This window comes from Lepidochelys kempii, chromosome 9 (genome assembly GCF_965140285.1).
Source record: "Lepidochelys kempii isolate rLepKem1 chromosome 9, rLepKem1.hap1, whole genome shotgun sequence".
Lineage (NCBI taxonomy): Eukaryota > Metazoa > Chordata > Testudines > Cheloniidae > Lepidochelys > Lepidochelys kempii.
In genome coordinates this window covers 87,519,951-87,533,720 of record NC_136388.1, presented here as the reverse complement: position 1 = coordinate 87,533,720, position 13,770 = coordinate 87,519,951, and the positions used below count along the sequence as shown (strand labels likewise).

The 13,770-nt window shown below is 38.6% G+C and overlaps 1 protein-coding gene across 11 annotated transcripts in view; it reads right to left on the bottom strand.

Moving 5' to 3' along the window:
- TENM1 (teneurin transmembrane protein 1) overlaps positions 1-13,770 on the bottom strand; it is a 1,397,628-nt gene that overhangs the window by 225,050 nt on the left and 1,158,808 nt on the right. For all 11 annotated transcript variants that reach the window (XM_073361279.2, XM_073361281.2, XM_073361264.2 and 8 more), the window contains one exon: positions 12,271-12,511. In XM_073361279.2, the coding sequence (XP_073217380.1) occupies positions 12,271-12,511 (241 nt within the window). The remainder of the gene's footprint in view (positions 1-12,270; positions 12,512-13,770) is intronic.

The following is a 13,770-nucleotide window of genomic DNA, read 5'->3' as shown; positions in this document are numbered from 1 at the left end:
AAAATCAAGGGTAGGGTTCGGTGTCTGAGCTGACATTGCCAATAATCTGGCAAACGCTTGAGAGGTTTTAATACCCTTCTGGTTTTGAATCTGAACCAATGTCAAAGACAGTTAGGGAAAGGCTACATTTATGCAATTGCAACCCTAAAGAAGCAAACATATTTATATGGATATTAAAATCAGATACACATAAATATATTATCTCGCTCTTCCACTAATTTTATGTAACTCATCTTAGCTCTTTGGGATAGGACCATGTCTGCCCCTAAGCGTTACAGCATCCTGCACAATGAGGCTCTGATCAACATTAAGGATTCTGAGTAACAGCCCTGTTAGTCTGTATTCACAAAAAGAAAAGGAGTACTTGTGGCACCTTAGAGACTAACCAATTTATTTGAGCATGAGCTTTCGTGAGCTACAGCTCACTTCATCGGATGCATCCGATGAAGTGAGCTGTAGCTCACGAAAGCTCATGCTCAAATAAATTGGTTAGTCTCTAAGGTGCCACAAGTACTCCTTTTCTTATTAAAGATTCTGTATGCTAGCATCATAATAATTATCAGTAATTACCACAACTATTATTTGAATGTGTTTGGATTTCAGAGACATCTTTGTCCATTTCTGATTTACTTTAGAAAATGTGGCCACCAACCTTTTGCATGCAATTTTCACTTCATGCTCTTGAAACAAAAATACCAGTGAAAATTCATAACAAAGCAAACAATAGTATCATATTATATTTTGGCAATGTTTTTGGAGACCCATACAGAGTAATCCAATAATAATTACCCTTATGATAGTGATAAAATACTGCTACAGTAACCAGGTTAACAACACATAACTACCCTTTTTTATATCTAACCTGCTGAGAAAATTTCTTTCTGACCTTTCAGAGTAGCAGCCATGTTAGTCTGTATCCGCAAAAAGAAAAGGAGTACTTGTGGCACCTTAGAGACTAACAAATTTATTTGAGAGTGAGCTGTAGCTCACGAAAGCTTATGCTCAAATAAATTTGTTAGTCTCTAAGGTGCCACAAGTCCTCCTTTTCTTTATGACCTTGTTTTCCCAGCAATGGCCTGGATTAAGTAAAGGACATTGAATCACTTCCAGATGTAAAGAGTGGGGCTGGCAGTTGGCTACTTACCCCGAGTCCTAGGTTGAAATATCCAGGTTTTAAAGTCTCTATGTTCATTTTTCTATTTAAAATATTCTCTCTCTCATTTCCATTAAAATGACTAATTTTTGTAAGAGAAAAAACAAGGTAAAGGGCAGCGTTGAAAACATTCCACTGGTAAAGCTGGAGAAAATAGGAATGCAAGAGAAACACTAAAATGTCCATAAGATTAATCTGCGTTGCACATATGAAATATAAAAGTCAACTGCATAATTAAATGGCCACACAACTGAACTTGCACATATTTTCAATTTCAAGAAATTGAAATTGCACAATAGCAAAACAAACTACTGAATGTCTGAATAATAACACATCTGGGAAGTCCTGGGTTTGGTCATCTAAGCATTTCAATTCATTTTCAACTCAGTCATCTAATTGTATCTCCAAATGTAACCGTGGTTGTCACAGTAATTCTGAGCTAGGTGCCACTGAGAGAGGTGAAGGAGATGTGGAGATGTACAGCTGCTGAGCTTACAAGGTGGAATCCTCTCTGACACTGTCAGAATACCTTCTTGAGGTTCCCCTAAAGCACACGTTAGAGTGGCAGCTACAGCAGATTTGGAGAGGTCCCAGTATACTTGCCCTTCTGTTCTGGTTAGAATGGATTAAAGGCAGAGCCATGGACTCACGGGTTCTGTCTATACTTGCAGGTAGGGATCTGATTCCCAGCTCGTGTAGACAGACTCATGCTAGGTCTCATCGAGCTACCACACTCAACTAACAGTGTAGCTGCTGTAGCACAGGGGGCTGTGAGCAGAGGCATAGGCTAACTATCCCTAGAGCAAACCCACCTGAATCCTGGGGGTATGTACTTGGGTGAAGGGGCTAGCCTGCGCTACCATGGCTATACTTCTATTTTTATCATGCTAACTCAGTAAGTGTACGTCTACAGAAGCTGGGAATCTCACCCCTAGCTTGTAGCGCAGACATAACCTTTGAGGTTAGAAACCTGAATTTAGATTTCCATAGTGGTTTCTAGATATCACTGTTATAGGAGCAGCACAAGAACCTAAACAGAATATAGTTGAAATACACCTGGCTTTACAATAAATCACCAGTAAAAATGGATTTGCTGCCATATTAGTTCCTAACAGATATTTGCCTATATCACAAAAGACCTTGTATTTTGGCACAAATATACGGTGGCCATGCTACTATTTTTAGCATGCTAACTTTATGACAGAAATCATGACTATGTCTATGCGAGCTGGGAATCACACCCTGAGCACCAAGTATAGATGTAGATATAGTTACCTGCCTCTTTTCAGACAGCCACCCCTGCAGGGGCACAAAGAAGAAGCATGGATTGCACTCTTCAATAACATTCTGGCAAGTCCTTGTAGAGAGGCTACCCAGAATACAGCTCTTGGTTTGGAAAGCACTTCTCTACCCGCAACAAGGGGATACCAATGGTGTTATACCATGTACCAACAACAAACCTAAACTATAGCAAAAACATAATGAAACCCACTTTCTTACAAAAAACAAATACAAGTGAAAAATGGGATATGGCTCATTTTTAAAAGCACAGGACCAGATGCTACCCTGAATTATATCCCTTGCAGCGTTGTTCCCCATTCTGTCTTATTATGTGCAAATACTGCTGGAGCAAGAATGCATATAAATGAAGGGGAAGGGAACAAGTGGTCATGCAAAGCTTTCTCTAATTCGTCACTTAATCTGATATTATTTTTACATACACACGTGAGATAATTTTTAAATGTCCATGATGCAACTGTATAATCTGTTAGGAACACACCTGCATGCAAAACATAGGTATTTCAAATTGGACTGGTTTCTTAAATTGCTCTTATGAAAATGTTTCTTTTTATGTTTATCTTTACATATTCTTTTAAAATTTTGCCCTGTAAACCTGCGGATATGATAGGATGTGTAAAGAGTCTTTTGTGTTAACCATTTATCGCTGTATTATAAAATACAACAAAGAGCAATGTGCTTCTGATTCATGTGTTTGAATTTCTGACAGCCTATGCAAGCTTTTTCTGTTAACCTTGTAACCGCACCTCAAGACTCTGACACAGAAATCTGGGACAACAATTATATAAATGCAGGACAAAGAGCCAAAATCAATCAAGAATAGGCTCTAATAATGGCAGTGTCAGAAATACAATATTAAGTCAAAGTCTTTTTTATAGCCTTCATTGGCCATATAGTGAAAAAGCAGCCAAGTGGTTTGAGCATTGGCCTGCCAAACCCAGGGTTGTGAGTTTAATCCTTGAGGGGGCCATTTGGGATCTGGGGCAAAAATTGGGGATTGGTCCTGCTTTGAGCAGGGGGTTGGACTAGATAACCTCCTGAGGTCCCTTCCAACCCTGGGATTCTATGAGAAGTCAGTCTTGAAAATATCACTGTGTGTTTTATTATAATAGTATTTGACAATAGATTACTACTGTTAAAGCAATTTATGTGTTTCTATTCTAAAATGATTTTCTGTGGTTTATACATTACATTCATCATAATATTGCCAGGTTTCAGTGCAGTGGATGGTTTAAAAAAGAATCCAGTGGGAGTTCCAAGTAACCCTATGGGCTGCTTGGCACAGGCCCTGAGCACAGCACTGTATGCTGTGGGAGTGTGCCCCCATGTGTCACATACCATGTGGCTTCCCATATCTCATCTCTCCTACCTTCTGTGTGGAAGAGAGGAATGGGCTGGGACTTGGGCTTCCAGCCAGGGTCCCTGGTTTGGGTTGATGGTACAGAGGGGGTATTGTCCTCATACCAACCCTCAGGTCTGTAGAACCCAGAGCCATTGCTGCCCAGTTGAAATCTGCACTAGAAAGTCCTGAAGGTGGTCTTGTAAGTGATTCCCCATTGGTTAATAGTTTTAATAAAGTTTCAGTCTCCAAATTCAACCATACCATGATGTACGTATCTCACTGTTTCCATGTCTGCATTAGTTTGACGTTTTGATCATGCCAAAATGTAAGAATCTAAAGTTTGCTGCCTAAAAACTAAAAATGTAGTTTAAATAAGCAGAGTTGAGGCAAAGGCAACTTTGAAAATGTTGCACAGTGTATCTATATATTGAGTAAAACTATTGTAACATTTTAGCAGAGTGTGAAGATTTTCAATTTAGTAAGGCCTTTGTGTTATGCTTCTAATTGAGTATATTGTAATGCTTATACTGTAGTTAGATTGATCAATACCTGGTAAGCAGTGAGAAAATCATATCTATCTAGAAGTTGGAATTTCAAATTTTTTCATATTCCATTTTTAATCTTCACCTCTAGAGAGATTAACTTATTGCTTTGCCCGTTTACATCAACAGACTGTATTTGCCTATATGACATAGTAAAGTCAGCATGAGACTGGGGGTCAAGAACTTCTGAGTTCTAATTCCAGGTCTGTCACTTACCAAGGGACCGATCCAATTATCATTAAAGTTAATGAAAATGAGTCTTTTGGCTTCAAAAGTAGCTGGAGTCGGCCATTCCAGAGTAGCCTTGATAATTTAGGCCTTGTCTATGCTGGCAAGTTACTGCGCAGTAAAGCAGCTTTCTGCGGTGCAACTCCCGAGGTGTAGACACTGCCAAGCCACTTAGTGCGCAGAAACTCCTCAGTTGCAGTGCTGCAAAAAACTCACCTCAATGAGAGTCGTAAGCCTTAAAGCGCAGAGGCTCCAGCGCTGTATTGGCAGTGTAAACGCATTACAGCACAGAAAGCAATCAGTTGGCCTCCGGAAGTGTCCCATAATCCCTCAAGTGGCCACTCTGCTCATAGTTTTGAACTCGGCTGCCCTGGAGACATGCGCCCCTCCCCTTTCATAGCGCCGTTTTTTGACAGGCCCTGTATGCTGTGCTGATGTGCTCTGGGACACAAAGCAAACCATTAATGTGGAATGCTCATGCTATTGAACACACAAGCAGGTGTGTGTGTGTGTGTGTGTGTGAGAGAGAGATTGTTGTGCGTGTGTGTGTGTGTGAGAGAGAGAGAGAGAGAGATTGTTGTGCAGAGAGCTGGGGAGGGAGACGGGGGCTGATGTCGGGTTTCCTTCTCCCCCTGCCTCAGGACTGGGGGTTGCTTCCTGCCACTGGCTGAACTTACAAGACAGCATGTTGACACACTCGCTGTCCCCCAAAACACACTGTCTCTCTCACCCCATATACCCTCTCCTGCCACACACTCTCCCCCCCCCAACCCCCATTTCAGTTGAAAGCGGCTGGCAATGTAGTAGGATGCACATGGAACAGTGGGATGGGGAAACCTGCATCATGTGACACTGTGCCTGCCCCATGAGGCATTGCAAGAGCTCCTAATGTGCATGCGCTCATCCATCACAAGGAGCACAGCGTGGACATTCAACAGCGGTTTAATTCCAGCGCTTTAATAAAAGTGGTATAGCTTGTTGCGCAGAAACTTGCCAGTGTAGACATACCCTGAGTCACCCTATCTTCACCACTTGATTTAAGCCCTGATCTAACCCTCACTCTGAAGTCAATGGCAGTCTTTCGATTGACTTCAGCAAGAGTTGGAATAGGCCATTAAAATCTCTGCCTCATAAGCTATACAACTGTTGTAGTTCAGTCTGTAAATAAATGAACATTTTAACAGTTAGAATCCACTAATACTTGAGAGGGGCCAGGTCCAAAATACTCCTAGATAGGACCCCAAATATCCACATACTCAAAGGTACAGCCAACAGCCATGCTGCAATGTAACTGTTGCAAATTTCACTTACAGATAACTATGCTTGCAAGGGATACACCGCAGCATGTACCTAAATAGCATTTTACTTTCCAAATATTTCAAGGGGCTACATATTTTCTGGGAATCACTTCCAAATCATCCTACTGCCCCAAGCTATATCAAACAGTGTGGACATAGGCAAAATTTCCTTTTCCTATCTATACTGTGAGCCTCTATATGTGATGCTCCTGTTCTCCAAACCAATTCAAACCCTCTGGATTTAATCTGGCATCACTCTTTTCCCGTCTAAAATAACATTCATTTTGTCTGTTTCTATTTTAGCAAATGAGATTGTCATGCTTTATGGAAGGCTTCCAGGCCTACTGGGCCACTAGCTATTATACAAAAACTGCATATTTTTACCCTGGTTTCTTACTTTATATGCATTACATTAAATTAATTAATGAGGGGACATAACCTAGAATATGATGTTAGATTCAGAAAGGATTAAAATACCTATACATCCAAAATATTTATCATGGTGTTCCAGTGGAGCTGCAACTTGACCCTCTCCCAAAGAAAAATTGCTGTGGAGTATATGAACAATTTAAAATGTTTTCATCCATAGTGACTGGGTTCTAAATTATGCAAGAGAAGAAGGAACCTCAAGTGCCATAGTGGGAGACATTAAAATTGTATCTCATTGTAGATGACAAATTTTTATATTTTTATTTCCATAATACAAGGTTTGTTCCTGCATTGCTAAATTGAGGATTGTATTTAAAGCTATTTTATTTTAAATTCAGGGTCAAATTTACAGCCTTACATTTTTTTTAACAATTCAGAAATTTGAAGTGTTCAGATCCTCTCTTCTGCACAGTGACAATACATGGTACTTTCAGAATGAGTTTCTAACCCTTGTCATGACTTTTCTTTTAAATATAATCTCTCGGGAGGTTAGATTTATTGTTTAATTAGACAGAAAATGACAAAATACAAGAGACATGTCACAGTAACAGATATTGAACAATGTGGTTTAAAAGAAAGCTCATAAGAAATGAAATCACTCTACATTTATTTTCAGAATAATAAAGAGTAAGTTAAAATTAACTCAAGAGTAGGCTTCTTTCACAAATAATTTATTAACTAAGGCTATTGTCTAAATGGTAATTGTTTCCCTATCTGTTGATTCATGAGTACTCTACAGCTCCCCCATAGGCTGCTCCACTTGCCCTGGAGAAGGCTATGTGATTTTTATTTTTACTTTATGCAACCATCCAAACCTGTTCCTTTACTTACAGGGTCAGAGGTGGTTCTACCCAATAAGACTCAGCAACATTGGGTTCCCAAGTATTTGAAAGAAGTGGTTCTACCCTGTCTGCATGACAGCCAGTCAACCACAGCAGAGTTTTTAAAATTGTTACGATCTTGGCTGAACTAAAGAACAGAACTCAGGCAAACAGTAGTAATAGGACTTCAACAAGCTAGATTCTTTCCTCCTGAAGCAACAATCAGTGTACACTTCGGAGATGACAAAAGCAACCCTTTTATTTTGGGACCATCTCACTGGCTATCAGAGGCAGGATCCATACCCTGCTCACGTCCAGTGATCAAGGATAAAAAGGCACACTAGGTTTTCATCTCCCCAACAATTCTGCAATTTTCAAGCATGGAGCAGAGATTTCTTGATTTCAGCCTTGAACACTAGTCCAGCTTAACCTGGCCACCGAGACCACAGACAGCTTTCTAGGGTTTAGGCAGCCACATACGTGCTCCTCTGATTAGGGCAAATTCTGTTTGTTTATGTATATGCTTAAATAAGAAGGTGGCAGTATAATCATAATTAAAAAACATCCTGGTAAGTGATAGTCATAAGATTTCCAGTGTAAGTAGACTACATCATAAACAAGATGGTATCCTTAGAAAAACAGAAGTTTATGGATCCTACAATGTTTCTGAGCATGGTTCCGTATAGAGATGGGGCTTGACTACATGGTCAGTTAGAGCACAGCAAGTTAAGAGTGTAATCTACAGTGCACCAGCTTGCCGCACACTAAGTCACCATGTGGAACTTGCTTGAAAACTTTTAGCGCACAGTAGCAGGGTCCACATGGTGACTTAGTGCGTGGCTGACCAGTTTGCTGCAGATTCACATCCTAGCTGCTATGCACTAGGTCTCTCCATGTAGACAAGCATTAGAGCCTAACATAGATCATAGATGATTAGGGTTGAAAGAGACCTCAGGAGGTCATCTAGTCCAACCCTCTCCTCAAAGAATCCCCACATTTGGAGAGTTTAGAACCAAATCCAAACTTTATTGCTTAGATGTATTGCTAATTAGACAATAGCTAAAAATCATAGGTGGCTTGAATCCCAAGTGCCTCCCCTATTTTTCTAACATTTTTAATTTAAGTATATGAATTAATGATAACTGAATCTCAGGTTCATGGCCTGATACCACAATGCCCTCTTTAGAGGGGTTATTACCAGGATGCCCAGGCTACTTAAATGAAGTTTTCTTTGCCACAGTACCTTGGGCATAGACAGTACACTGAAGTAGATTTCAGCCCACTCAGCATCTTATTGCTAACATGCTAAATGGGTTAGAGGAACTAGAATGAAAGTTAATAAAAATGAACGAATACGCAAACGTGTAAAACACTTTAGTCCAAAATATAGAAATGAAAATAAACACTTTGGGGGGAAATCAAAGTTAAAAAAGGTTTGTTGCTTTTAACAGCAAATTAATGAAAGTTATTGTGAATCTAGTCTTTCAGAAAACATGTGCAAAGTTGTACTCAAAATAAGCACATCCAAAGCTTGATCTGACTTATCCACAAAAAGGGCACCATAGCATAACACAAAAAGGACTAAGATTAGTATTACAGTTAGAAACAACATTTTAAAATGCCATTTTTCCATCTTACATTGGAGCTGACTGAAATAAAGGAATAGTGAAGTACAAGGAAAACACAGCAAGAAGTGGAATACTTACAATAATATTGATATAAGAGGGCACAGAAGAGAGGGGAAATATGCTTTACTGAGTTGTCTGAGTTTAAAATGTACCCTATAAAAAGCAGTAAGCCACATTCAGATGGGGCTGTCAAAGTTAATGACAATATATGGCACTGTAAATCAGAAGATTTGAAAGATTAGAGCAAAGTATCTATGAATCCTGAAAAACATAATTTTAGAGGGGAGGAAGGGAATAGGCAATAGATTGTGCTTACTTTATCCTGGGGGAGAAAAATCAATTATGTAAGATGTCAATAAAATTATGGTGCTAAAAAAGAGAATTAATGGTACCTGTGTTTTATGTTATGCGAGATCTTTGCAGACTTTTGTTGAAAATATTTACAAATTATGATCTATGTGTTGCAATGAAATTAATGCATGTTCATAAGTCATTTTAATAGTAAATAAGTTGTTCTCAGTACTGTATGTGAACACATATTATGCAATTGTGTATATGCACATATATCACTCTCTTGGATGGCTATACTCAGTCAATTGTCAGTCCAACCTGCTGGATCCTTTGCAGATTCACTTTTCCTCCTACCTCTTTGTCAGCAGCTTCTCTCATACCTCCTCCACTAAAGAGTCCTATATGTACTTTACTTTTTTTTTCTTTTGAGTTTATTTTAATGCAAAATGGCTCATGGTTGGGGAAAATAGTTCCCTATCATATTAATTAATACAGGAGAAGGAACTGTCTTGTTATTAAGGAATGGGACCTGGCAGTTCTGAACTCCATTTCTGCCTCTGCCAAATACATCTTTTGTGAACTTGGGGAAGTCACTTCATCGGTCTGTGCCTCAATCTATCCATCCAGGAACTGAGATGACAACTCATCCATGCATGCGGATGTAGTGAGGATTAATTCATTATTATTAAACTTTAGTCAGAAGCAAGAAGTATTAGTAGAATTTCTGTTTTACCTTGTTATATAAGATATAATAAATACAATGTGTTACAATATAGAAGCAATTCTAAAATATACTGTTTCATTACCCACTCTTTTAGGTCTGACCTTTTCAATTCAATACGGATCTTCAAAATCTAATTACATAAGAGTATGTTTCTAATCTCAATACAGTAAATATATTTTTAGAATTATGGAATTTTCCTTCATGTAAATGTGAAATATTACATATCTGCCACTATGGGTAGGCTGAGAAGCTTGCTCCATTTCTGATTATCTGTAGTAAACAGGATTTATAGGCCACATGATTAGTTCTCGGAAGTCTTTTCCTGTATGAAAAAAAATATCTCTAAATCTATGTGCCTATAGCTAGATTGTGCAAACCCTGGTGAGGTTTAAGGATTAACATGAGATATTATTGGATGTAAGCACTGAACATGTGCATTCTGATTTTTTTCCAGTTATTAAGGTAGGGCATAAATTAATGTCTCTAAATCTATTCTTCAATTGCAAATGTTCTAAAAAAATCTGCTTATGCATATTAGGTAGATTTGAGTACTATTATACAAGAAAGATTTAGCACTGAAATACAGCCACCATTGCCATATTACTTGTATTTTCTAAGACTATTTTCAATTGTAGTGTATGTGTGAGTGGGGGGAGAACCTGGAGATTTAACCATTTCATTTTCTTGTCCCATCGGATCACCCATGGTGAAGGGGAAAAAGCAACGATCTCTTTTCTCTAATGCTGTGTTGTGCGCTCTAGGCCTTTTCTTCTTACTCTTGAATTACTTCAGAGTAAACCAAATATGCTTTTTCTGGCCTCAGCTTTTATATAAGACCCTACATTATGAAATTCTGCTAAGGACTTCACACATAATTTAAAGATGATATCTTGCTTGGTTATAGGAAGTATGTGGGTGAAATCTGGGCAAACATGGTTAAATGTAAATTTCAGATGGAAGCATCAGAAATATATCACGGGGACCATATTATGTATCAATTTTAAAATACTCATTTTCTGACCAAAAATTTAAGTTGTGCATTCATTTGATGGAGTTGACATACCCCTTGATTCCTTGCCTGGCATTCATTTTTCAAGCAAATAACATACCAAAGTCTTAACTCAGAAAATAATAATGATCACAATTAAATCAGCCCATCCTTTCATGTCAAATTTACACCCTTTCAGAAGGGAGTAACTTATTCAAAGCAACACTGGTATATTGTAGCAGCCAAATTATATAAAGAAGTATGTTGCATACTTTGTTCTGAGTCAAGTCAAAACAATTTCATCTCATTGCAAGACCACCAAATTTTTCCCTTGGATAATAGTTAAATAAGTGCACATGTATGTTTGAAAGGGAAAATGCTTTTGTGAAAGTACCCGTTATATTAAATAGTTAGGGTTACATTTGTGTGAAATTCATCAATTTCAGGACATGTGGGGAAAACTGAACACTTGGTGTTTTGACTAACCTGAAAACCAAATGCAAGCACCAGCCAAGACTACTCAGGTTCAGACTCACAATGTTCCATGTGGGGAAGGAGAAGCTTGTGCAAAACTCAGTAACTAATTTACTCAAAAGGTCTATAAAATGGCCCAAGTTTCAGGCTGATAATTAGACAGGACTTGAATGTTTGAAAATTGGAAATTGGAAAAACTTGAATGGCACAGCTCTGATTAATGGCCTATAAAATTAGCTGTTCAGATTACAATAACAGCTTTCAACCAAAAAAGTCAAGGATATTCAAGGATAGTCACCTCAGGAGACAGAATTTGTCTCTCTACATTATAGATTCTTTCTGAATTGGAAAGGTATTTTATTCAGATTATCATTTTGCAAACTATTATTCAAGTAAATTATCCAAAGCTCAATCCTTGACTTCAATATTTGTTTTTTGAGGCAATAAGGCTTTCATAATCAGGCCTCAGATCATCAATTGAATGCAATGTTGATTCTATAATAATTTCTGAAACCTCAAGCCATTTTGGCCTTCTTTTGCTTATACGTATCTGAAGACATCCTGGATGTTTATGTACAATGATAATTTCTTGGGGATTGTTTCACACCTGGGGTTTATAAGGAGGCCAAAGACTGCAGGCTGAATGCTTTCAGATCCTATGGAGTGCAGAGATTCCCTGAGGCATGGCCTTCATGCGGAGTTTCTTTGATGCTTCTAAAGCAAAATGCCTCTTGCCACATAAGATGAGGCTGCATAGGTGCACAGATGTGTGTATGCAAATTTACAACTAATAAGAACAGAATGCACACTTCTTGAACACATCTTTGGAGTTCAATTACCCCTCCCGCAACACTTTTCAAAATGTGCTTTTCTGAGCATTAATGATACAGGTTAACTAATAACATGATGATAATAATGCTTCACATCAAAAAGCTTTGTGTGTCCTGAACGACACAGCCATTCTTTCTCTCACTCCTATTATTTTCTCATCTCATCCTCAGACCCCCCCCCTTTTTTAAACTCTTAAGAATAGTAGTCTCCGTTTATATATACCTTGTCTCCAATGGTATATTACTATTCAAGACCCAGCTGTTATGGAGATGTACGGAATCTTGCATACTGGTTGGAGGGGTTTGAGCAGCTGGACTGGGCTGACTGCGGGTTGTCATTGATCTTTTCTGGAGAGAATCTGCTGTTGGAGGTGGTTTTCTGCTGCAGGTGCATGCATGTGGTGGTGGTGGAGGGGGTGGGAGTGGTCTGAATGTGAACTGGTTACGTGGGCTGCCCGGTATATCTAAAAAAAGCAAACCAGAAAGACAAGACAAACAAAGCCATAGAGTTACTATTTTAAACAGCAATCAGAAAAGTATGGTATTATATTTAACAGGATTACAGTATGGTGTAGTAGAGGTTTAATTTCAGTCAGTCTGTAAAATGTTATTGTAACATATGAATTCATTTAAAATCCTCTTATGAAATAAAGAATATTCACAGATTTGAATTTGTATGTCAATTCTTCAGTGCTGCAGTGGTTAAAATAAATGAAGCAGCACTCACGTAATTTGTCATAGCATTTTTTTAAACAAATAAATAGAAAGAAAGAAAGAAAGAAAGAAAGAAAGAAAGAAAGAAAGAAAGAAAGAAAGAAAGAAAGAAAGAAAGAAACAGACAGGTTACAAGAATAAACATCCTGCACTTCAAATCAAAACAGAGAATGATTCAATCAGCCCACTTCAAAACCATGAAGTAATAAACATCTCCCATGAAATAAGGTTAACAGATTTACACTACTACGTTAATGTATTTGTCAGTTAGGCCTGAGAAAAAGTTCTAGCAGAGACTATCAGTGAGGCAATGATGACACACACCTGGAGAGAAGGTTCTGTGGTATTTAAAAGCAGAGGAGCTGGCAGTCATCATCAGACCAGACTGTAACGTGAATGAAGCTCTTAGTAGGAGCTTTAAGGAAAGGCTGTTGGGTTTGCATAATCACTGTTCTATTACTTGCTAGTACTGTTGTTGCCCAAGACACCTTAGGAGTGTCCTCCTGCTGCTGCTGCCTTGAAGACACTAAGCACCTGGAGACACTAAGACTCCAAAATCTATTATGCAGGAGCAAGAGAGCCAGGGGGAAAATTATGAGCAGCTGAGCAAGGAAATCCCTCAGAGACAGTGTGAAGATGCTACCATTACTTTTTAAGGATTGCTGTAGCTATTGCTTTACTAACAAATAGCTGACAAAATCTGAATACGTTGCTGCCAGTGAACTGTGGTGCTATTGACATGAAAGACCGCCAGCCCCTAAACTGGTGGCTCACATTTGCTAGTATTTCTGCTGCCAGGAAACTTCTCACCCTTCCACAGAGTGCAACTAACTTTTAAGTAATACATTACTAACCCTTAAGCTTTGAGGACTTAAGTCTTTGTGTTTGCATCATATTTACCCCAGTGAAACCTGCCAGCTTTTGCATCCTATTTTCATACACACTTGTACACACACAGTCACTCTGACTGGTATGGAGAGTTTCCAAGTGTTCTTCAGAAAGGAAAGGA